The following is a 26,145-nucleotide window of genomic DNA, read 5'->3' on the forward strand; positions in this document are numbered from 1 at the left end:
CCCATTCTCTCAGTTCCTTCGCCTCCGTCGCATCTGTTCCGAAGACGCTACCTTCAAAAGCAGTTCCTCTGACATGTCCTCCTTCTTCCTTATCCGAGGTTTTCCACCCACGGTAGTTGACAGGGCCCTCAACTGTGTCCGGCCCATCTCCCGCGCATCCGCCCTCACGCCTTCTCCTCCCTCCCAGAAACATGATAGGGTCCCCCTTGTCCTCACTTATCACCCCACCAGCCTCCGCATTCAAAGGATCATCCTCCGCCATTTCTGCCAACTCCAGCATGATGCCACCACCAAACACATCTTCCCTTCACCCCCCCTGTCGGCATTCCGTAGGGATCGTTCCCTCCGGGACACCCTGGTCCACTCCTCCATCACCCCCTACTCCTCAACCCCCTCCTACGGCACCACCCCATGCCCACGCAAAAGATGCAACATCTGCCCCTTCACTTCCTCTCTCCTCACCGTCCAAGGGCCCAAACACTCCTTTCAAGTGAAGCAGCATTTCACTTGCATTTCCCCCAACTTAGTCTACTGCATTCGTTGCTCCCATTGTGGTCTCCTCTACATTGGAGAGACCAAACATAAACTGGGTGACCGCTTTGCAGAACACCTGCGGTCTGTCCGCAAGAATGACCCAAACCTCCCTGTCGCTTGCCATTTTAACACTCCACCCTGCTCTCTTGCCCACATATCTGTCCTTGGCTTGCTGCATTGTTCCAGTGAAGCCCAACGCAAACTAGAGGAACAGCACCTCATCTTCCGACTAGGCACTTTACAGCCTTCCGGACTGAATATTGAATTCAACAACTTTAGGTCTTGAGCTCCCTCCTCCATCCCCACCCCCTGTCAGTTCCCCCTTCCTTTTGTTTTTTTTTCCAATAAATTATATAGATTTTTCTTTTCCCACCTATTTCCATTATTTTAAAATATTTTTAAATCTTTTATGCTCCCCCCACCCCCACTAGAGCTATACCTTGAGTGCCCTACCATCCATTCTTAATTAGCACATTCGTTTAGATAATATCACCAACTTTAACACCAATGTGTTCTTTTGTTCTGTTGTTTGTGACATCTTTTGATGATCTGCGTCTATCACTGCTTGTTTGTCCCTACAACCACACCAAACCCCTCCACTTCTCTCTCTCTCTCTCTTCCCCCCCACACACACACACACCTTAAACCAGCTTATATTTCAATTCTTTCTTGGACTCACTCAAGTTCTGTCGAAGGGTCATGAGGACTCGAAACGTCAACTCTTTTCTTCTCCGCCGATGCTGCCAGACCTGCTGAGTTTTTCCAGGTAATTCTGTTTTTGTTTTGGATTTCCAGCATCCGCAGTTTTTTTTTGCTTTTATCCTCTTCTCAGGTTTCACAGTAACAGTGTTTTCTTTGAGAATTGAGAGAGGATATGCTTCGTCAATCGTATAAGAGTCCCACTATTTACACTTTGTTGTAAGGAATTACTCAAACAGGTTTTCTTAGGTTAAACAAAGAACAAGTTTATTGAAACTATTTCCAGAGCTAAAAACAAAAGCTAGGTAAAATGCAACCACCATTCATAAGGTCACACATATTCATCTAGACTCCACTCACAGTCAATTTCTCTTCTCCGAATGGTTACTTTGCAAACTGGGCACAGCACTTCTGAGTGAGAGAGAATAAGAGAGAGAGAGAGACACAGACAGACAATCTGTGATTCCTAGAGAGAGGGAGCGATGGGGTTGAGTGTCTGTCTTCGTCTCACTTGGTGGAATGCAAAATTGTGTGTATTGCAGCAACCTGGAGAGTTTATCTATTGTTTGCTCACAGTTTTTTTTAAACCCAGAAAAATTTGGAAATTGCATCTTCGAAAAGTACATCCTTGTAACAATGTACAAAAAAAATCAAAAAGGTTAATTGTTGGCCTTTCCAACCTGAAGACTAAAATATAAAAGGAGGGTGGGGGGAGTTTTGCTGCAGTCCTGATTAGACCACATTTAGAGTACTGCGTACACCACTCTAGAAATATATTGACCTAAAATGTTACCAGGGCTCCAAGGATTAGATCATGAGGAGAGAGCATATAAATTAGGTTTGCATCCTCTGGAATATAGATGGTTAAGGGGTGATTTGATTGAGTTTTTAGAGATTTACAAAAAATTCACAGAATAAAGAGAGAGAGAGAAACTTTTTCCCTGCTTAGAAGGGTAATCTAGGACACCAACATAATAAATCAGAGCCAAGTCATTCAGGAGAGAAGTTAAAGAACAGTTCTTCACACCAAGGCTGGTTAAAGTGTGGAACACATGCTCACAAAAAGCAATGGATGCTAGCTCAATTTTAGATGCTGGATAGATTTTTGCTAGCCAAGGGTATATGGGGTTCTGAAGAAGAGTAAATAGGACTCGAAACGTTAATGCTGTTTCTCTCTCCACAGACGCTGCCAGACCTGCTGAGTTTTTCCAGCATTTTCTGTTTTTATGTCAGATCTCCAGCATCTGCAGTATTTTGCTTTTATTTAAGGGCATAAAGAGATATGGAGTCAAGACAGGTGGAGAGAGTTAGGATAAAGATCAGCAATGAGCTTATTGAATGGTGGAACAGGCTAGAGGGCTGAATGGCCAACTCCTATTTCTAATATTCCAATAAAGTAAAATAGCGTTTGAACCCGAAGCTCAAGGAGTACAAATTACAAGGAACCTACATGCATTACAGCAACCAGTCTAAAAGGTAAAGCAACACACATTTTAATATTTTACCCCTTCACAAATCTCTATATTTCAACTGATAGGGACTTTCACATCCATTGGTTCAATATCCTCAAATGTTCAGAGCCAGCTCACAAGGAAGATTAATCTGATAATTTGAGCAAGTCAGCCTTGCTCAGTCCCAGTTAGAGGGTTTCTCCATGAATGGAAAGGAAAAGCATAACTGAAATCTGACCTGTGCCTGTTACATGAATCTTATTGATCAGGAAAGGAGGGGGCAGCCTTTTACAATGAAATACCAGATAGATACATTTGGTAATCAAGTTGTTCTGCCATTGGCCAGAACTTCTGTAAAGATGCTAGTCATAATGGATGAACAATAGTTAAAGCCCCTCAATGAAGATTAGAGATAGTTATAGTTGCCCTACAACATATCAAAAATCTGAAGTACCAACTTGGGTAATTGGATTTCGATGGAAGCAAGGAAGAGAATCTAAGAAATCACTCTGACTGATGCGACCTGTAGCAATAATTTCATTTAGCTTTTGGCACTTAGTCAAATAATTTGTGACGTGAGCCAAAAAAATCTTTATAATGTTTAACTTTAGTGCAGTATAATGCAGAAACAAAGGTTAGTAAAGGCTATGGGAACAATCCAAACACGTTCTAAGAAAAACAACCATTCGGAATACCAAACTTCAAATCTTAGGAATTTCAGGTTACAATTTCCTTATTTCCACTGAGTTTTAACACTTGTGCTTTGAGCTGTTAACCCAGAACACTGGTGCCAGAATTGTTACACTGAAGTAGTATTAAGATAATCAAGACCCTTAAATCAGTCCACGCTGTACTAAGCCCAGTTGCCAATTGCGCCTTTTGATAACATTTATCTGCCTACCACTCCTGAGAATTTAACATTTCAAGCCCTTCCTCCCCCACACTACCCCCGCCCACCTGCACCCTCCTCCCGCCCGCCCTGGCCCCCTCCCCCGCCAAGTTAGGATCGGAAAAGATATGGGAGTTGTGCACTAAAAATAAAGGTCAACAAGCTAAATATGTCTCTGTATCTAAAACTGAAGCAGTCTACTCTGTTTTGCAAAAGAATGCTCTCCACTAATGTCTGCATTCCAAAAGTTTCAAATTAACCTCTAGACCTGTATTCCCTTCCCACTTTTCAAGTTATGAATATTTGATGGATGATCTCCTCAAGAGGGAACCTGGAACAATGTGGCACAGTTTAAAGATAAGAGGACAAATTTATCTTCTCAGAGGGTCGTTAGTCTTTGGAGTTCCCTTCCATAGAGAGCATTGGTGGCTGGGTCATTGAACATATTCAAGTCTGAGTTAGACAGATTTTGGATCTACAAGGTTATCAAGGGTTCCAGAGGAAGAGGCAGGAAAGTGGAGTTAAGGTCACAACCAGATTAATCATGACCTTATCAAATTGTGGAGCAAACTTGATGGGCCAAATGGCCTACTTCTGCTCCTATTTCTTACGATCTGAAGCCAGCTTGAAGCTGAATAAAGTGCAGTATTAAGTACAGGATATGGCTACCGACAAACAGCAGTATGAATTTACAGCACAGGATATCACAGAAAATTTAATTCAAAGCAATTATATTTGGCCTGAATTTATGAAAACATGGTTAAGGTTCTACTAGTAATATTTTAAAAAGTGAAAACATCATGAATAGATAGGTCATTATATAGGTCATTAGCCAAGATATTTAGAAACTACAGTAAGGCACTTTTTCTGTAAATTACATGATATGCACAAAGGTAGTTCAATGCAAGTTTTTATACAATAATTTGCCACATTATATGGTAGGACATTAAGAAGAAACATGCTTTACCTTTAAGCCTTCCTCATTCTTTTCATAGAACATCTTGTTGATACACCTGAAAATAGTCAACTGAAAGGAAATCATGAGTGTCTTCCGGAATGCTCTACTTGGAGAATTGTATTAATCCCTGACTACCACCACCACTCCCCCACCCCCCCTCTCCCCACCCTCAACTCCCCCACCTCTCAACCCCTGAAGAGGGCTCCAAGTACATGAGGTAGGACAAATCATCAATATACAACTAATGTGAAAAGACCTAATCAATAGGAGATGAAATAAATTATACAGAATGAATATAGCTGATATTTTGTTTACCCCCCAAATGAATTGGATTAACGTATCACAGAGCTAATAATTGAGAATTCTAGGCTCCCATGAATAACTTATACATTACTATGGGCAGGTCAACCAGGGATTCCTATTCTTTAAAAAAAATGGAATAAAATCCAATTCAGAACCCAAAGATAGATGACCAATTTAACTAAGATTTATCAGTTGGTTGGTCCTGTCTCACTGCCATCCAAGTTAACCTGCATAAAATATCTAGTTCTCTCATGAGAGAGAAAGAAATGGAGCTATCGATCCACCCACTTCAGACAAAGACCACCTTCACCTAGAACTTTCACAACAGTGCAAGCCAAGTTAGTTCCTCTTCTGAGTAGGGCTTCCCAACTCTTGCTTTAAGCACAAAAAACAGCAGATATTTGAATATCCATAGAGATGGAAAAGGAGGAAGATCAGAGAAACATGAGGCATGTACCTAGGAAGGAAGGCAGATCAGAGAAGACTGCAGCAGAGATGGAGAATATAGCTGGGTAAAGTCCAGAAATAACAGTAGAGGAAGTTAACAGGAGTGAAGTCAAGAATTAGAAACAAGCAGAAGATTGGAAAGAGTAAGGCAGCTTGAAGTTATGAAGAAATTCAAATGCAAAAACCTGTACAAGGCACAAAGCAATTCTGTATAACTTCCACTCGAGTGTAATCTGTGTATACTATAAAATTTAAATCTACTGGGAAAGTCCCACGAGAGTAGTCAGCTACTTTTCTATTACAGGCAGAAGTTTCCTTTTAAAGGAGTCTTATGCCCTGCCTGCATTTTTTACACGGTGCTCTTCACCAAACAAAGGGCTGCAAACTGTGATACATGGATATCAGTCTTAATCCTTCAATCACAAGGCTGAAGGATCCCAGGATGACTTTCTAATCTCTAGTCAGAGCTCAGTCCTTGTCCATATAAACGTATGGAGCACAATTGACATTTCAGACAAAAAGGTCGTAAGAACATAAAGAGGAGTAGCCCCATTGAGCCTGCTTCACCATTCAGTAAGATCATGGCAGATCTGATTGGGGCCTTAACTCCACTTTGCCTGCTCTCCATAACCCTCGAGTCCCTTGTAGATCAAAAATCTGCACCTCAGCTTTGAATATATTGAATGAGTCTCCGCTGAAATTTACTACTCCAGAGGACAGGGCTGTTGACAGGAGAAATTCCTCCTGAATGGGAGACCCCTAATTTTGAAACTGTGTCCTATAGGTCTAGATCCCTCCCACAAGGGGAAAGATCCTCTCAGCATCTAACTTGTCAAGCACCCTCAGAATCTTATACATTTCAATAAAATCAACTAGCATTCTAAATTCCTGCACTGTATAGGCCCAACCTGCTCAACCAATCCTCATAAGACAACCCCTTCATCCCAGGAACCTATTGAACCTTCTCATAACTGCCTCCATTGGATGTAGACTCTTCCTTAAATGAAAACGGTAAGCAATACTCTAGTTGTGGTCTCACCAAATGTCCTGCAAAGCAAGACTTCCCTACTTTTATATTCCAACCCCCTTGCAGAAAAGCCAACACTCCATTTGCCTTACTAATTACTTGCTGTACCTGCATGCTAACTTTGAGATTCAAGAGGACACTCCAATCCCTCTGTACCACAGCATTCTGTAGTCTCTCATCCATTTAAATAATATTCTGCTTTTCTGTAGTTTCCAACCTCACATTTTCCCATTATACTTCATCTGCCAAATTTTTCCCTACTCAGCCTATATCTCTTTGCAGACTCTATGCATCCACCTCACAACTTGCTCTCCTACTTATCTTTGCAGCATCAGCAAATTTAATTACTATACACTCTGTCCCCTCATTCAAGTCATTAACATGAATTCTAAATTGTAGAGGCTTCAAGCACAGATTCCTGGGTCACTCCTCTAGCCATGGTTTGCCAACCTGAAAATGACCCATTTATCCCAACTGTTTACCATTAGTTTGCCAACCCTTGATCCACATTCATATTATCTCCAACACCACGAACTCTCCACCCTGTGTAACCTTTGATGTGACACACTATCAAATGCCTTTTGGAAATTCAGAGAAGCTACATCTACTGGTTCCCCTTTTCCCACACTGCTTGTTACATCTTCAAAGAACTCGAGTAAATTTGTCAAACACAATCTTCCTTTCATAAAACTATGTTGACTCTGCTTGATAGTGATTTGATTTTCTAAATGTCCTTCTAATTCCTTAATTGATTTTAGCATTTTTCCCAATACAGATGTTAGACTAACTGGCCTATAGTTTCCTGCTCTCTGTCTTCCGCCTTTCTTAAATATAGAAGTTACATTTGCTGTTGTCCAATCCACTGATACATTTCCTGAATCTAGGGAAAAACTCCTAGAAGATTAAAATCAATGCATGCATGCACTCCCTCTGAAGCCACTTCCTTCAAGGCCCTCTGATGCAGGTTCAGGGGACTTAACGGCCTTTAGTCCCATTGGTCTTCCTAATACTTTTTCTCTAGTAATAGTGATTGCTTTAATCTCTCTATCCCTTTTGCCCCTGGATTTCCCTAGTATTCTCTGGAAGCTTTTTGTGTTCTCTACCTTGAAGAGGAATACCATATGAAATACCGGTTCAGAGAGACTCTGCCATTTCCCCTTGTTTGCTATTATTAATTCCCCAGTCTTGTCATCTAAAAGGTCCACTGTTTACTTTACTCTTTTTTTAATACTTGTAGAAATTCTTACTATGCTTTTACATTTCTTGCTAGTTTACTCATTATAATTTGTCATCTTTTGTTAGTTTCTAAGCTTTGCCCTAACCATGTGGCCTACTAATTTTCACAGTATTGTCTGCCTTTTCCTCAATTTGAATACCATCCTTAACTTCCTTCATTTGAGAAAGGTGCACCATCCATAGTCGTGTCTTTCTTCCTAAATGGAATATATTTTTGTCTTATGAAACATCTGCTTAAACACCAGTTTACCACTGCTCATCTATCATCTTACCCTCTAAACTATTTCCCCAGCCCACTGTGTTTTCCTACTTTTAATTGCCTTTAAGTTTAAGACACTAGTTTCAGACCCAAGTTTCTCAATGTGAAAATTTACCATGTTATGGTCACTGTTGGCTACAGGATCCTTTACTGTGAGATCACAGAATCTCAGTGCAGAAGAGGCCCTTCGGCCCATTGAGTCTGCACTGACATGTGAGGAACACCTGACCTACCTAATCCCATTTACCAGCACTTGGCCCATAGCCTTGAATATTACGACGTGCCAAGTGCTCATCTAGGTACTTTTGAAAGAATGTGAGGCAACCTGCCTCCACCACCCTCCCAGGCATCGCATTCCAGACCTTCTTCACCACCCTCTGGGTAAAAAAGTTTTTCCTCACATCCTCCCTAAACTTCCTGCCCCTCACCTTAAACTTGTGTCCCTTTGTGACTGACCCTTCAACTAAGGGGAACAGCTGCTCCCTATCCACCCTGTCCATGCCCCTCATAATCTTGTACACCTCGATCAGGTCACCCCTCAGTCTTCTCTACTCCAACAAAAACGACCCAAGTCTATCCAACCTCCCTTCATAACTTAAATGTTTCATCCCAGGCAACATCCTGATCATTAATTTATCTGACCTCATTATCACGTCTAAAAGAGCCTGTTTCCTAATTGGTTCCTGAACGAATTTTTCTATCGCTGGCTGGACCAGCATTTATTGCCCATCCCTAATTACCCTTGAGAACTGTGTGGCTTGCTAGGCCATTTCAAGGGGCCAAGAGTCAACTACATATAGGCTGGACCAAAGAAGGACAGATTTCCTTCCCTAAAGGACATTATTGAACTATATGGGTTTTTATGCCAATTGACAGTAGTTTCACGGTCATCATTAGACTTTTAATTCCAGGTTCTTTTTATTGAATTCAAATTTCACCAGCTGCCGTGGTGGGATTTAAACCCCAGAGCATTATCCTGGGTCTCTGGAGCACCGTACAGCAACAATACCACTACGTCACCGCCTCCCGCAGTTGCTGCAATGGCAAAACGGCTCACCACAGAACTGAGTATTAAGCCTTTAGAAACAGAGCACATTTAATACACTTATTAGACTACAGACAAAATACCATAAAATTCCAGGTTCTTTTTATTGAATTCAAATTTCATCAGCTGCCGTGGTGGGATTCAAACCCCAGAGCATTATCCTGGGTCTTAAGATTGGAAGATTTCCTAAGGTTAAAACTGTATTTATCACAGAAAAAAGTAATCCTGATATTCCCGCTCATGAAGGCTTGCTCCTAAGATCGCTTCCTAATCACCTAAATTCATCTTGCAGGATTTCTAGAAAATGCAACTGCAATATTGGTTGCAGATCAACCAGTCAATACATGCACCGCCAAGATACCATTACAAGGTTAGTTTCAGAAAATAATAATATGGCAACAGTATATCCATTTGTACAGAGATTGAATAAATGAGGATGAGTATGTTTATGTAATGAATATCCATACCAAATACCCCTATGGTGAATTGTGTTTATTTCAGTCAAGAAAAAGGTTCATTAACTTATTTTAATTTACCAAGAAATAAATTTTAGTTATGCCATTACTGGGTCCTCAGAGTTATGTTTTCCACCATAACTGGAAGACAATATCTACAGCATGGGCTGTGCTATTTTTGAAACACAGGTCAACATGAGACAGCTCAGTTACATGTATGCAACTGACTCATTAACTGTCCTGGCCCTCAGTTATATGTTATTTGATTTTATACAGTTCACAATATAATTGACTGACTTTGCTTTAACGTATTTCATTTGTAACTGATTTATAACTGCTCATTGGGCACAAATCACCAGGTTTTTCCCCTTTGGTTTATTTTTCTTTTTATAAATTTCTTTTGCTTCCTTTCATCAATGTTAAGTGTATACTTAACATCAAATTGGTCAGGAGGCCTGATTCAACTCTCTTATTTTACTCCATATTCTGCCAGCCTTGACAAACCCGTCTGGCTTATTACCATAATTTTTAAAAAACTCTGACTGACATTTGCTATCCTTACAATTCATTTTTGTTAGAATGATGTAATCAAAGATGGAGAAGATTGTAGGAAGTGAAGACACAAAAAAAGGAACCAGGTAAACACAAAGGCTTTGGCTGCAAACAGACGAAAGGTCTGAATTATAAGAGAAACATGTGTATATAAAGGAAGGAAAGAGAAATAGGCAACTGGCAACTGAAAAATAACATTCAACAAGGAGTGTACTCTAGATTCGAAAGAGAATCCTACAAACAGAAGTGAGCATTAATAGGATGTTCCACTGATTTGTGGTGCATTAAAACAGAACTTAATAAATAAAGCAATATAGGTATGTAACTATATTTAACATAAATACCAATGCCTGGGAGTGAGGTTCAGCTGAAAATGTGCAATTGCTTGGGCTGAAGGATGAGTGTTAAAAGCTGTTTAAGCAGAATGGACATGGATACATTCAAAACTCTTTTGCTGCACTTCCCAAAGTCTGGATGATATTACTAATATGAACAAATGCATAACATCCTACTATCTGAACACTACATCTAAACTGCTTATCAAGTGTTGCTGGGTTTTTCCCTCCCTTCAAAATATCACCAAAAACTGAATTAAATTAAGTCAGGGTCTGCAAAACTGAATGTGCCTACAACTATTTTATTAAAGAAAGCAAATGCATAAATTTAGGTTTCAAATGCTGCAATTTGATTTTTGCTCTAAATTTTACATTAACATTTTCTTAGGGCTTGAAAGGATGGAGCATTTAATGTGATGAAATGACAAGACAAAATGTTACATGGAGCATAACTAGAATGGGAATATTTTCATCTTTTATTGAAATGGGTGTTGTGCTTCATATTACAACAAAATTATCAAACCTTTTGTAGAAAGAAAAATCACATACCTTTGATTTGAAAATAATTTAAAAAATCTTTGAACCCAAACCAGAAATAGATACAAAAAAAACACCTGCCCAACACATTGCTGCACTTTGGTACCAACCAAATATGGACAATACTATTGTAGAATATACTTCATAGAAGGGCCGTGCAAAAGGACTAGAGCTGATACATCTTTAACATATCCTATCAACTTTTATACCTGCATGTAGCACAGTTTTCACAATATTATACGGTCTTTTGTCAAATGTTTCCTTTCTGCATATGGGTCAGAAATCATTTTCCAAATGGTTATATCCAAACCCTCTGCATTTCCCTACATCACCTGTAGTACCTTTTCCTGGTTGGGAGGATGAACAAAGTACCAGTATTCACTAACCATTGCTACTTCTTTTTAACTTCCAATAAATATGAATGCAAAAGGGCAGTGCTTCATGGAAGCTAATCAAAAGATACTGAGCTGCAAAGTAACAGATATTCTTTTGCTCTGTTCTCCTTCATGTTTTCAAAAGTGTCAAGTCAAAAGTTAAAGAAAGCATCACAGAGCTCTTTGCAATTCATGGATGCAATAATTATTGCCCCAAAGAAATGGCCATGTGCACAAGCTTTATTATTTAATATATAAATACCCTTTAGGCAATTGCTAGGCAATCAGCAAAGATTTGTCTCTTTACATGTCATTGTAAACAATCAGGAGTGTTTATGCAGTTCCCTTCTTGCGTTTAATTTGCAAAAATCAGCAGGGTTATTCAAACATTCAGCAGAGTAAATGACAGGCAGGCTCCTCCCATCCAGGTCTGCTGGGTTGGGTGTCCCATCAGGCTGTCAATAGATAGGCACAATGGTTAAACCTTCAGCATGTCCTCATCACTGTCATCATGAAATGTTACATTTGTGGCATTATTTGTTGGCCTGTTTTGCTTCATTTGAGGTTTTAATTTAGACTTTCTCTCCTTTCTTTCATTATGTAAACCAAGCAAATCTTCATCACTTTCATCATGAAAGTGCTTGTTCTCTGGATGCCACTGCTTTGGTTTGCCCATGGTCTTGGACTCTCCTGTTCTAGTTGAGTTGACTTTCACTTGTGGCATGGTCAAAACTTCATCTTCACTGTCCTGATCATCCAATGGGAATGAACCAAAAACATCATCATTTACAGCTTTTGTGACAACATGGTTCAAGCCATTTTGCTGGCACTCTTTTGCTGGTTTCAGTCCACTCTCAGACGTTGTGATTTCTTCCATCAACCATTCAGTCTCATTTTCATCACCTTCCTCTTCCCCATTAATCTGAGAGAGAAAAAAATAAAATTACTTTTCTTTCCTTATTTTACTGAGATATTAGCCAGTGTATTTTGTTGCACTGTTCCAGCCCTGCCTTACAGTGTGTACACAAATACAACAGCCTCAACTAGTCTCATTTTAAAGGTCATTCAGCTGCTGGACACCCGTGGTCAAATAGCAAAAGACAGATATCCAGCCAGTGGGAACAAGTGAATGGATTCTACTAATTGTTCACACAGTATGCAATACTGATTTGATGCGAACACTGCCATTTTGTAGCTCAATAGTCCAGATGAATATACTTTTAGCTGCAAGAAGAATCCCCCACCAGCACTAGTTAAATAGGTCATCAACTGCCTACATGTTAATTGAAGGATGATTACTTTAGGTTGTTGCTACGGTTTAAGCTCATTATAGTCATTTCACGTTTCAAAGATCTATAGAAGGTTTCTGCAGACTTCTGTGGTTTCTGCACAAACCAGTTGCTCCCAGACCCTGGACATTAGTGTACTAGTAGGTCTTCCTCCAGGAATTAAGCATGACTGGGAGAATGAACAGAGGCTACACAGAACAGTGCTAGAAGGGTAGGGGATGAGGCTGGTTGGCCAGGGGTGGGAGGGTGGAAGAAAGATTAAAGCTGTCAGGAGAGGCATAACTGCCCAGGGTATTCAGAGAACCATTTCCCTACCTGAATCTTGCGGAGAGAAAAGCCTCAGATATCTGTACTTCAGATGGAAGCCCTCACTGAAATCTGTCATCTGCTGCAGCCACAACTCTAACTGAACAGCAGGGCGAGGGCCACATTGCCAGTCGCTATGAAAGTGACCATGGTGATGAACGTGTGCGCGCCTGGCTCCTTCCAGGCTGGTGTTGGGGGCATTGGCAACAACTCAATTTGCCATCCACTGTTGCACTAGAGGGGCCATTGAGGCTCTCTATTCAAAGGCAGCTAACATTTCATTCTTTCTTGCCTGAGACAAGCAGGTGGATTAATCAATTATTTTCTCAGATGGCAGGCTTCCCCATTGGGCAGACTGCCACTGACTGGACGCACATTGCTTTGTGTGCTCCACATATTAATGCTGCCATGTACCGAAACCAAGAGAGATTCCACTCTCTCAATATGCATCTGGTGTGTAATCATAGGCAGTGCACCAAGCAGGTCAATGCCCAGTAATTACAAAAGGGTACCCAGCCACCAACACCCCAAAATTATAGCACATCTACGCTCTTAAATGACTTCAGAATTTGATTCCACTAGAAGACCATTCTAAATATAGATCACCATATGAAGAAATGCTGCCTAAGACTGGTCTTGAAATTGCCTTTATCAGTTGGTATCTATATCTGCTTGCCCAACAGTTGTGGCTTAGCTTGAAATAAGGCATTGTTCAGGAGAACATTGGAATAGGGAACCGTCATTTAGCCCTTCAAGCCTGTTCCACCTTTCAATGTGATCATGGCGGATCAATGACCTAGTCCAATATCTCTTAGTACCTTGGGCTAACAAATATCTAACAGTCTCAGTTTTAAAGTTAACAATTGATCTAGCCTCAATTGCCATTGCAGAGGAGTTGCAAACTATTACTGCTGTGTGTAGAAGTGTTTCTTAATTTCACTCCTGAACGATTTAGCTCTAATTTACACACTATGCTCCCCTACTCCGAGACTGGTCTGATCAACAGAAATTGTTTCTATCTGTTCCCTTAATATCTTAAACTGTGGCCAAATTATTCCTCAACTGCCTAAGTTCCATGAAATACAGCCCAAGTTTGTTTAACTGTTCCTCAAGCTTAACCCTTGGAGTCCAGGTATCATTCTGGTAAATCTATGCTGACTCCCTCCACAGCCAATATATCCTTCCCAAGGTGTAGTAGCCAAATGGCACATAGCATTCCAGATGTGGTCTAACCATGCTTTGTATATCTGACAGATGACTTCTATCTCTTTCTGTACATGCCTGCATTCCATTAGCCATTGAGAATATTTTCATGACATTCTAATGACCTTTGTACTGGACTCCCAAGACTCTTTGGATCCCTGCTATTTCTAACTTTTCACAATTTAAAAAGCATCTTGTTCTATCCTTTTTAGGTCCAATGGATGGCCTAACATTTGCCTACATTGAAATGAATTTGCCATCGTTTTGCCTATTGACTTAATCTATCAATGTTTCTTTGTAATGTTATGCTTCCACCTCCACTGTTTGCAATACTGCGTAGCCTTGTAAATTTAGATGATGGGATAGAAAGCCATATATTCTACATTAATAAATATGGTGAATAGTTGATGCCCAAACACAGATCCTTGCAGGGCACCACTGGTCACATTTTGCTAACTGGAGTTTGATTTGGTTTTCCTCTTATTTTTGATTTCAGACAGCACCACACCAGCTCTACGCACAACTTCTGTTTTTCTTGCCCAATCACCATGACCCTTTAGGACCAACTCTTCTTCATTCATTCTCCCCCATCTTTCACCCTATCATAGACCTTCCTTTGTCCTTGTCCCATCCACCCATTTCTTCAATCCTATTTCATCTCTAACTTTTCTCAGTTCTGGTGAAATGTCATTGACCTAAAATGTTAGCTCTGTTTCTCTCTCCACAGACACTGTCTGAACTAATGAGTATTTCATTTATATTTCAGATTTGCAGTGTTCTGCTTTTCAATTTGAACTTAGAACTCTTGGCTCCCTTATTAGTGTATATCCCCAGACAGACTGCAGTTGGAAAGTTTAGCCTGCACCAATTGGGTGATTTCCTTTGTCTCATAGGTGTCTTTACCATACAGCTACTGCACCTCCTTTCCCATCCCTCCCACACTCCAAACCATTTATTGTATGTTATATTTATCTCCATCTTTTGACATTAATCATGTTCCTAAGATTTCTTTATTATAGTTTCTTACTGACACAACAACCTTGAGTTCAGTCATCCTTCCTTAAATGTTACCAAGATTCAATATATGCACCTTGACAGATTAATTACATTATTTCATATTTCTCTTAGTAATTTAATTTCTTTTTGGTTTATTTTGATTTTCTACCCCCTACTCATTACCATATTGATCTGCCCCATGAGAATCCTGGTGCCAACCTGGTTTACATGAAGTTTATTCATATCCTGTTTCAACAGCTTACCTCTTTTCCCTGAACCTCTCCTTTTTCTAGTTTCTAAAGTGAAGCTTGAATTCATGATGCACCGACTTAGGTAAGTCTGCCTTCGTAGACAAGGCTGACACAAAAGGCAACAAAGTCAAAAGGTAACAATGAGTTTATGAATAGTCCTCTGATGGCACAGAACTTGAGTATTGCTGAAGAAAAGACATGTTGTCAAAGCTTTTTGTCTTGCACTCATCAGGAAATTTGCAAGAATACCAAGTGTAAAGGGAGCAACAATTTTTAATGCACGAGAAGACTGTGCTGATTGATTCTTTTGCCAACCAATCAGCACTGTCTTCTCATGCAGTATAAGTTGTTGTCCCCTTTACATTTGGTGTTCTTGTGAATCGTCCTGACGAGTGCATGATGAAAAGCCTCGACAAGATGCAGTATAAGTTGTTGTCCCCTTTACATCTGATGTTCTTGTGAATCGTCCTGATGAGTGCATGATGAAAAGCCTCGACAAGATGTCTTTTTTCAGCAATATAATAGTTTATGCTTAGAAAATAAGGGGGGTTAAACACTAAAATATATTGGGCCTGAATCTACCTTACTAGGCCAGCTGAACAAAAAAAGTCCAATTGAGTATTTGGGTACTATAGCAACTGAGATCATATAAATGGTGGGGCCAATCAGGAGCTGGATCGAGGCTGGCAGGGGGAGATCAGGAGCAGGGGTTAGTACATCATGAATTCAAGCCACACTTCGGAAACTTGAACATGCAATCTAGGCCACTTTAGTGCAGTACTGAAGGAATGCGGCAATGTCAGAAGTACCACCTTTTGGATAAGGCATGAGTCTCTACACTAACATCTATTTGTTTCAGTGAGCAGTAAAGGTGAGCAGTGGCACTTTTTGAACAGCAATGCCCCAATCATTTCTCTCTCTCAACCAATAAATCCAAACTAAATCAGTCAATTTCTTTTTCCTGTTGGACCTGGCATTGCATAAATCGGCTGCTTCACTGGCCTGCATAACAGTAACAAACTTCAAAATGAATCTATTACCTGTGGAACCATTTAGAATATCTGGGATACACGAGCCAAATTCTGTCACAGTCTACTAGAGGTAAACTAGCTTCTCACTTTCAAAACAACTTATTGTAGCTTTTTTCCTCCCACCCTGTTACTCGATGGCTTTGCACTTCCACTTACTAATTGGTACCTCAATATATTTTAAATATATCCCTTTAAATATCCTGGTTTCGATGTTATAGCTAAGGCCGTATTCTGTATTTACCTCAAACACACTGTTTCTTATAAAGTTTTACCTTTGTGTATTTGTATGCAACTCCAGTTCCTCTCCTGCAACAACCTGTCACTTTCTGTAGAATAATTTCCCTGGAAAAATGAACAGAATTCAAAAAGATGAATCATAAGTTGAAGGGGGAAAAACAATGTGTTACGTTCACATCAGATCTTTACTATAACTATAAGAACGTAGTTTCAGAATTATTACAGTTTGCATTTTACAGCACCTTTAACAAAAAATACCAAGGTGTATCAAAGGAGTGTTACCAAAGAAAATTCGACATCATACATAATGAGATATTTGGCCAGGCATGGTCAAAGAGGAAGGTTTTAAGGATTATCTGGAGTGGCAGAGAAACACAGGGAGGAAATTTCGAGGTTAGGGATTAGGCAACAGAAGACATAGCCATCAATGATGGCATGATGATGATCAGGGATGTGCAAGAGGCCAGAAGTGGAAGACAGTAGAGAAATGAGGGTTGTAAGGCTTAAGGAGGATACAGAGATAGGAAGAGGCAAAGCAATGGAGGAATTTAAAAATCAAGGGAAATACTGGACAAGGAACCAATGCAGATCAGCAAGCACAGGGGTGATAGGTGAAAGGGCTTGGTGCAAGTTAGGATACAAGGAGGCAAGTTTTGGGTGAACTCAAGATTATCAAAATGGGAGGCCAGTCAGAACAGCATCAAAATAGTTGAGTCTGCAGGTAAAAGCATGGATGAGATTTCAAGAATGGGCGAGCTGAGAAATAGGAGAGAACCAAGGATAGATCCTCATAGGGACTTGAGGCAACTATGTGCAAGTGATAAGAAATTTTCTTCAGATTTTCTTGCACGACAGAACAAATCTCCTTCTGAGTTTTAACTAGTGCCACTTAAGTCTACAACTAAGTCCAGGTGGGTACAGACTAACCCTGATGTTTAAGTATTCACCCTCTACTTTGCACTTTATTGACAGTAAAAATGAAGTGGAAACTCTAAGAAATATGGTAAAAACCTACACCATATCATTTTTTTTGTAACCTTTTATAATAGTTTCCATTTCAAATTTTGTCTGCAGCAAAGCATTTCATGTTCTAATAGCTGTAACATTTCATTTTAATGCTCCCCTTAATCTGGATTCATTTCTGGTTATGACTTTTCACATTAAATGTGCATTTGGTGACAAGTGCAGAACACACCAACATATTTAAAAAATCACTTGACAGTCATCCAGAACTAGCCATTATGGCTCCATAATCTTCACCAGCTAGCAGTTGTCCAGACTGCATGCTGATTATTCTTACAGAATCTTTTGGCATGTCTCAATACCCAAAACCGTTAAAGTAACCAAATACATTACTTCTATGTTACTTATTTCCTATTAAGTTTCCTAAAAACAAGGCAGGCAGAAATGGTTCAATTCTAATCTTAAAATACAAATGTACAAGTCAAACTGTCAGCAAAGAGAAAACATGTAATCAGCTAGAAGAACTAGACAGAGTAACAGCAGACATTGGAAAAATGGAGAAGGATGAGTGGCAAAGTTAATCAATGGAAACAAAGAATCAGACTGACTCTTTTAAAACACTGGAATAGGTTATAAACAAGCACTAAACAAGTATTTGGCATGTTTCGATTTGTGAAGGCAGTGGGGTGATCCCAGTTTGTGCGCACTTAGATAAATCAGTAAAACAGAACAAGTGTAATTGAGGTGGTATTAGCTTAATGTAAATGGACTTAAGGAACAGCATTGCAAGATTCAATTCAACTTATTGAAGAAATGGGAAATTCCCATCTGAGCTACTGCTCAATTTTCCAAACTGTGATGGCTCAAATGTTAGTCACATTTTAAAAAGGAATTAGACTGGGTCAAGGGAATAACTTAGCTTCATTATTGACAGGGAATACATTCCAATTTATGAGGTTAAAAGTATAGTTATTAATGAGGGCTCATGTTGGGGCTGCTGTGTCCTTCACTGTATACTTTTTATTAAATCTTGGAAGGTATTAAATTTGAAGTTACAGAAATGTGAAAGGGTTAGCAGTAAGGAGATCAGTAGATTGTAAGCAGATTTAGATAAGTGATTGGGTTTATAAACAGCAGATACCACTTAAATATAGAGAAATGGCATATTATGCACATAAGGTTAGACTAGATAGGCATCCTTTAAAAGTAAAAGAGGAAAGGGACTTTGATCTAGTCAAAGGTCAGTAATTAATGCTTCCTAGACAGCATAAAAAAGCTATCAAAGAATCAAGTAGGGGCCTAATAGCCTCAATTGGGTAAAAAAAGTATAAAACAAAAAGCATTGTACATTGTTATGCAAGACTCCACTTGAAATATTTGCCCCAGTTTTCATGCCCATATCTGCTGAGCATTCAATTTCAAGAGAAGGTGCAGAGAACGTTAATTACCTAAACATATCTTGTGTGCAAGATATGCTAAGAGTTGGGGTTGGTCACTTCAGAGAAATGTAGGTTCAGAGAAAGAATGATTGAGGTTTAAGTTATAAGAGGGCTGAGTATAGTCGATTTGAATAAATATTCAAATGAATAGCTGTAGTCAGGCGAGAGACCTTGCTGATAATATACAAAAGCGGAGAATCAAGTTGGATACCAGAAAGTATTTCTTCTGAGTGTTGTCACACTCCAGCTTTTGGCATGCATGGATATCCTAGTCTACTGCAAGATTATTTGCAAGTTTGAGTGGGGAGCCTTGCAGCATATCAAGGGAAGGGTGCCAGGGTGGGAGATTTGATAAAATCGTCTAGTCAAATTATAAGTCATGGATAATCATGGTCACGTGCAACCTAATCAGACAGGAATTTCCCCAGTCCTCCAGAAATTTGCCATTTCTCCCTCCCTCATCTTATTTTACTTGAAGGGTTAACACCACGAGAGATTGAGAGCTGGTGCTCCAGATTACATGGTCCTGGCTGGCACTAATGAGGAAAACTATTTTCTCTCCCTTCTAATCGATTTATAACTTAAAGTGCATCAGACTAGTAGGGGAGAGAATGTGCAGTGTTCCATTTAAAACAAAATTCTTAATAAAATCCAGCAACACTTTCACTATTTTATTCATACCTTCGTTCCTGCTTGTAAAGTAACAAAATGAGCAGACAGGCAGTCAGCACCACCAATAACACACTGAGCACTGCCCCCACAGCTCTGCTTCTTCCAGACAAACCCATGGCATTGTCTCCACCCTGTGGCTTACCATCTGGAATCACAGGATTGACAGACCTGTATAAACATGAAAAAGTAGTTAGTTCACACTTGTGCTTTTTTTAAAAAAAAGTCCTGCAGTGCATCTGCTGATTGTTAGAGCTCCTTATCTGCACTCTCCCTATTTCTGCAATATAAAGTTCTTTTTATAAAAAAATACTCTTGCAAACTGCAAAGCTAATCTTCTTTATGTGGGTGCAAGTACTTTGGCATGTAATTCAGCCTTTTCAACGCTGGAGTACCTCAGCAGTAGGTTCTAAAATGCTAAAACACACCTGCATTTATACAGCACCTTCCATGGTCTCAAAATGCCCCCAGCACTTTACATTCAGTAAAGTATTTTTCAACAGTACTCGCTGTTCGAATATAGGAAGTGCATCAGCCAATTTGTACATAGCAAGCTTCCACAAACAGCAATAAAACAAAAAACTGCGGATGCTGGAAACCCAAAACAAAAACAGAAATACATGGAAAAACTCAGCAGGTCTGGCAGCATCGGTGGAGAAGAGCAAAGTTGACGTTTCGAGTCCTCATGACCCTTCAAAAGAACTAAGTAAAAATAAGGAAGGGGGTGAAATATAAGCTGGTTTAAGTGGTGGGGGGGTGGTGGTTGTTGGGACAAGCAAGCAGTGATAGAAGGAGATAACCAAAAGATGTCACAGACAAAAGAACAAAGAGGTGTTGAAGGTGATGATGTTATCTAAAAGAATGTGCTAATTAAGAGTGGAGAGCAGGACAAACAAGATAGCTCTAGTGGGGGTACGGTGAAATAATCGATGGATGGAATACATTTAAAAATAATGGAAATAGGTGGGAAAAGAAAAATCTATATAAATTATTGGAAAAAAACAAAAAGGAGGGGGAAGAAATGGAAAGGGGGTGGGGATGGAGTTCAAGATCTAAAATTGTTGAACTCAATATTCAGTCCGGAAGGCTGTAAAGTGCCTAGTCGTTAGATGAGGTTTTGTTCCGCCAGTTTGCGTTGAGCTTCACTGGAACAATGCAGCAAGTCAAGGATAGACATGTGGGCAAGAGAGCAGGGTGGAATGTTAAAATGGCAAGCGACAGGGAGGTCTGGGTAATGCTTGCGGACAGACCGAAGGTATCCTGCAAAGCGGTCACCCAGTCTGCGTTTGGTCTCCATTGTAGAGGAAACCGCATTGGGAGCAACGAATGCAGTAGACTAAGTTGGGGGAAATGCAAGTGAATGCTGCTTCACTTGAAAGTAGTGTTTGGGCCCTCCTCACCGTCCAAGGGCCCAAACATTTCTTTCAAGTGAAGTAGCATTTCACTTGCATTTCCCCCAACTACTGCATTCGCTGCTCCCAATGCGGTCTCCTCTACAATGGAGAGACCAAACGCAGACTGGGTGACCGCTTTGCAGAACACCTTCGGTCTGTCCGCAAGCATTACCCAGACCTCCCTGTCGCTTACCATTTTAACACTCAACCCTGCTCTCTTGCCCACATGTCTGTCCTTGGCTTGCTGCATTGTTCCAGTGAAGCTCAATGCAAACTGGAGGAACAGCACCTCATCTTCCGACTAGGCACTTTACAGCCTTCCGGACTGAATATTGAGTTCAACAACTTTAGATCTTGAACTCCCTCCTCCATCCCCACCCCTTTTCCGTTTCTTCCCCCTCCTTTTTGTTTTTTCCAATAATTTATATAGATTTTTCTCTTCCCACCTATTTTCATTATTTTTAAATGTATTCCACCCATCGATTATTTCACCGTACCCCCACTAGAGCTATCTTGCTTGTCCTGCTCTCCACTCTTAATTAGCACATTCTCTTAGATAATATCACCACCTTCAACACCTCTTTGTTCTTTTGTCTGTGACATCTTTTGGTTATCTCCTCCTATCACTGCTTGCTTGTCCCAACAATCCCCCCCCCCCATCCACCACTTAAACCAGCTTATATTTCACCCCCCTTCCCTATTTTTACTTAGTTCTGTTGAAGAGTCATGAGGACTCGAAATGTCAACTTTGCTCTTCTCCACCGATGTTGCCAGACCTGCTGAGCTTTTCCACGTATTTCTGTTTTTGTTCCACAAACAGCAAATGCAACTGACCGGATAACCGTCTTTATGATGTTAGTTGAGGGAGAAATTGGCCAAGCCTCCAGGGAGAACTGCCCTGCTGGTTTCAAATAGTGGTATAAGATATTCTGAGTTCACTTTAGGATGCTTTAATATCTCATCTAAAAGATGGCACCTTTAAAATAGAGCACTCACTCCCTCAGCACTGCATTAGAATGACAGCCTAGATATACGAGGTGAAGTCTCTGGAATAGAAAATGAGCCCACAGCTTCTGCCTCGAGTGAGAGTACTCCACTCATAACCACATTTAGGGTGTTGACTGGGAAGATCATAATCAAGTTGACAATTTCCTCTGGAAAGCAAAACTTTTCGTTCTTACACTTTTGCTTTCTGTTTTGCGTTTGTATTATTCCATTACTTACCATGTAGACATTGTGGTATCATACCTTTGTGGTCCAACACAACATCAAATCGGACAAAACAAAAACAGAATTACCTGGAAAAACTCAGCAGGTCTGGCAGCATCGGCGGAGAAGAAAAGAGTTGACGTTTCGAGTCCTCATGACCCTTCGACAGAACTTGAGTTCGAGTCCAGGAAAGAGCTGAAATATTATTTCAGCTCTTTCCTGGACTCGAACTCAAGTTCTGTCGAAGGGTCATGAGGACTCGAAACGTCAACTCTTTTCTTCTCCGCCGATGCTGCCAGACCTGCTGAGTTTTTCCAGGTAATTCTGTTTTTGTTTTGGATTTCCAGCATCCGCAGTTTTTTTGTTTTTATCAAATCGGACAATGTGGTTATGATGCTTTCATTGTACAGAATTAGCTTTCCTTAGGGCCAAAGCATGGAATATGGAAGGCCATTACCCCCATTTCTCTCACAATGGACTCTACCCATCTACTTCATCACTTGTGCAAGAGCTTTACTATGTTTCTTCTCTCAGATAATATATCACAGATAATCTTAAAGCGTTCAGCCATTCCAAGGGTCAAAGTTTTACTTTGAGTTGTTAAATTTGGAAATGTTAGTTTGCTCAAAGGATTTTTTTGCAAGCAGGAATCTTCCATTTTCACCACATGATCTAGACACCTGAATTGTTAATGCCTTTCATCTTTCCACCTTGGTTATTCTACAGATCAGCCAGAATTTTGTCCTGCAGACATTTTCTTTTAAGTATTTTCCCAATTATATCGAATGTTTTAAATAATGCAATTGACATCGGGCCCTCTTGAAGCTCAGAGGTTTGAATTTGATTTTAGGGTAATAATTGTATGTTATTTACAAAAACACTCCAGTGAATACATGCTGAGTGAGAAGAGGCTTCAAACTTTTGAAAGCTTACAGAACATTCTTAATATATGAAGTTGGCTGTTTGCCCAGCACAATTAAAAATTCAGCAACTATATAAAAATGCAAAAGGAGAAATATTGAAAATCAGTCTTTTACAGCTCAAATCTATAAATAGCTGGAGAAACTCACGTAAGTGCACAGACTGTTGATGTGTACCAGGTAAACAGGTACTGACAGTCTGAAGTCTCATGAAGGAAGTCTGGTTTCCCTTCCCCTGCTGATTCACTGCAGTGTAGTAATATGGTGGAGGAAACATTCTTGGATTTATCACGGCCGCACACAGAGTTTGAAGAGAAAACTACATCCAGGTCATCATCTGGAAACAAAAACAAAATGAACACAAACATTAAAATCATACAAGACAAATATGGTCTCCATATTATACACAATTATCTGCATTGGGAGTTCTGTTAACAATCATGCTACAAAGGTAGATGTTAGCATGAGGATTTAAGTGAGAACAATTTGGATTCATAACAGGAGGGGTATAGGAATGATTAAGAGCAAGCTTCAAGCTGGAGCTGTTTGTCAATTTTGTGCTTCACCCTATCAAACACCTGGGAAGAGCTGGAATTGATTGGAAAACATGATATTCAATAGATTTTTCACTGCAAAGATGTTGCATTAGGACAATGAAACAGACAAAGGCCAGAAGTGCAATAGGATGAAGGTGCATTATATCATCAATCTTATCAATACATTGGGCTGAATTTTGCAAGCATCGATGAAGCGAGCACAGGGTTTACTTTGCCACAGTGGAGTTTTACCTTCAGTGGCGTGCAGTGGTTGGTGCTGTAATGCAACTGATCATTCTTTATTGGGCATTCTGTTCATGAAATTTTATTAATCATATTGGTGTTAAAAACACAGTTACACCTGACTGACCAAGTTGTAACTTTTTAAATGATTTGAAATGGCAATGCGGGGATGGGACGGTTGAAATTCTCACTAATTTCTACAATTCCTGGCTCTGAGAAGAGCCATACTACAGCTTATATCAGAGTACTAAGTGACAGACAGCATACTTTCAGGATTTCTGTACTAATCTACACATGCCTGACATCCTAAATTACAATCAGTTTCAGAGGGGGATTGACAGTTAAGGTCAACAAACTTGTCAACCATCCCTCACGCAACTGCACCTGGCCCCCACCCCTGAAAATCCAGCCCATTGAATTAATTGAGACACATGGCCTGGATGACTTAAATTGCATATCAATTTTCCATTGATTTTGAACCCAACTTCTAAGATAATTAAAACATTCTGAATATATACTTGGAAGGCAAGTCAAGAAGTATGGATTCAAATCAATTGCAAAGAGAGTAATTGAGAATCACTAGCCAAGAGGATCTTGCAAAATAAAAATGACTAAACAACAAACATGGAAACAGAAGTCAAGTCATTTACTCAGGACACACATTAGATGACCCGAAGTAATGAAGTTAAAAAAGAGGAAACCAATTGTAACACAGATTTCTAAAGAGTTTCTATGCAACAATAAAGTCAAGCTGGGTGAGATGTAGGATGTTTAAGATATGTGATCAATGATATGGAGTGTACAAAAACCATACCTTGGAAAATGTTGCAGTTCTGATGCTACAGACCTCGCAGAAAATTAGTTGGATAGAAAGGCTGATTAACAAGTCCTTGAGCTAGCAGGTGACAACTAAACAGGATCATTATGATGAGAACAATGATGCACCATGAGTGTAATTTCCCAGTAATCGCAGGGGAAATTACTAGGGCTGTTATTGCCTGGAAAAACTGCTAGCAGAGCAAGGGGCAGGCAAAGAACATTGCTGGTGGTGTGAGGGGCAGGACAGTTATATAAAGACAGGAAACTGTAGAGTGCACTGGTCATCAGCTTCCAGACCTCAAGCAAATTATAAATTTGACAAGCTTTAGACAAATAAGCCTAAAAGTCTAGTTTAGAATTCACTGGCACAGGCATGGTTTCTATTTTGAGATCTAAATTGAGATCAATTCTGGAGCTCATTTGAGATTCTGGGCTTTTATCATGATGAATGGCTATTTACAATTAATTTGCCCTCATTTTAAAGAGGTCTGAAGAAGTCATATGGACTCAAAACATTAACCTTTTTTTTTCTCTCCACAGATGCTGTTAGACCTGAGTTTTTCCAGCATTTTCTGTTTTTGTTTCAGCTCTACATTTGACTGCCACCCTCAAGTAGTTGCCCTCCCTTCTAATGTGCCTCTGACAAGTTGATAAGAGTAGTTTCTGTCAGGAATAAGAAAGCATTTCCTCACAGCTGATGGTCAGCCTTTGGAACAGTTTTTTTAAAAAAAAATTGCTGTTCATGTGATATGGGTGCCTCTGGCTAGGCCAGCATTTATTGCCCATTTCTGACTGTCCTTGAGAAAGTGGTGCTGAGCTACATTTCTGAACCGCTGTAGTCGATGTGGTGGAGGTACACCCACAGTGCTATTTGGAAGGGTGACCCAGGAATTTGATCCAGTGACAGTGAAGGAATAGTCAAGGAAGATTGCAACGGCAAGTAGTTGAGATCTCAGATGTCAGAGCAAACAAGTACCATAGGAAACACATGAGTTATAAACAGAACAGAGTAGAGAGATCAGTTTTCTTTTCTGACGTTGAGATTTTCTATATTTCCTGGACTCCCAAGGAAAGCAAAGGTGGAGGAGGCTGCAGTAACCCATAATTAGTCATTTGGTAGAACAGAACTTGAGTATTGCTGAAAAAGATTTGTCAAAACCTTTTGTCTTGCACCGATCAGGACAATTTGCAAGAAAACACCAATGTCAGAGGAAATGATGTAGACCGTATTAGAAGAATGCGCTGATTGGTTGGCAAGTGGACTCTGATTGCGAGAGGCATTGCCATAGAGAATGCACCAGTTGATGGTGACTGACAGTTAACTGCCAAGTATTGTTTGAAATTCAAACCAGGCAGCTTGACTGGTCAAGACATTGCCCTGGGGAATGAACCAGCAAATAGCTGTCACTTATTTTGTTTAGCTGAAACATGTTGTCTGCCTGTCTGCAAAGAACAGGGCCCTGCGTATTAATATGTAGCTTCTAGCACACCACACCACAGGCCCGGCTGAATCTTAAATTGGTTGACAGTGTAATTCTT

At 40.0% G+C, this 26,145-nt stretch overlaps 1 protein-coding gene across 1 annotated transcript in view; it reads right to left on the reverse strand.

The window, feature by feature from the left end:
- Positions 1 to 10,643: 10,643 nt before the first annotated feature.
- Positions 10,644 to 26,145, reverse strand: part of igf2r (insulin-like growth factor 2 receptor) — a 227,071-nt gene continuing 211,569 nt past the window's right edge. Inside the window, exons 45-48 of the mRNA XM_041211704.1 lie at positions 23,159 to 23,345; positions 19,498 to 19,656; positions 16,450 to 16,519; positions 10,644 to 12,023 (exon numbers count right to left, since the gene is read on the reverse strand). Coding sequence (XP_041067638.1) covers positions 11,580 to 12,023; positions 16,450 to 16,519; positions 19,498 to 19,656; positions 23,159 to 23,345 — 860 coding nt within the window. The 3' untranslated portion in view covers positions 10,644 to 11,579. The remainder of the gene's footprint in view (positions 12,024 to 16,449; positions 16,520 to 19,497; positions 19,657 to 23,158; positions 23,346 to 26,145) is intronic.

Source organism: Carcharodon carcharias, chromosome 2 (genome assembly GCF_017639515.1).
Source record: "Carcharodon carcharias isolate sCarCar2 chromosome 2, sCarCar2.pri, whole genome shotgun sequence".
Classification (NCBI taxonomy): domain Eukaryota; kingdom Metazoa; phylum Chordata; class Chondrichthyes; order Lamniformes; family Lamnidae; genus Carcharodon; species Carcharodon carcharias.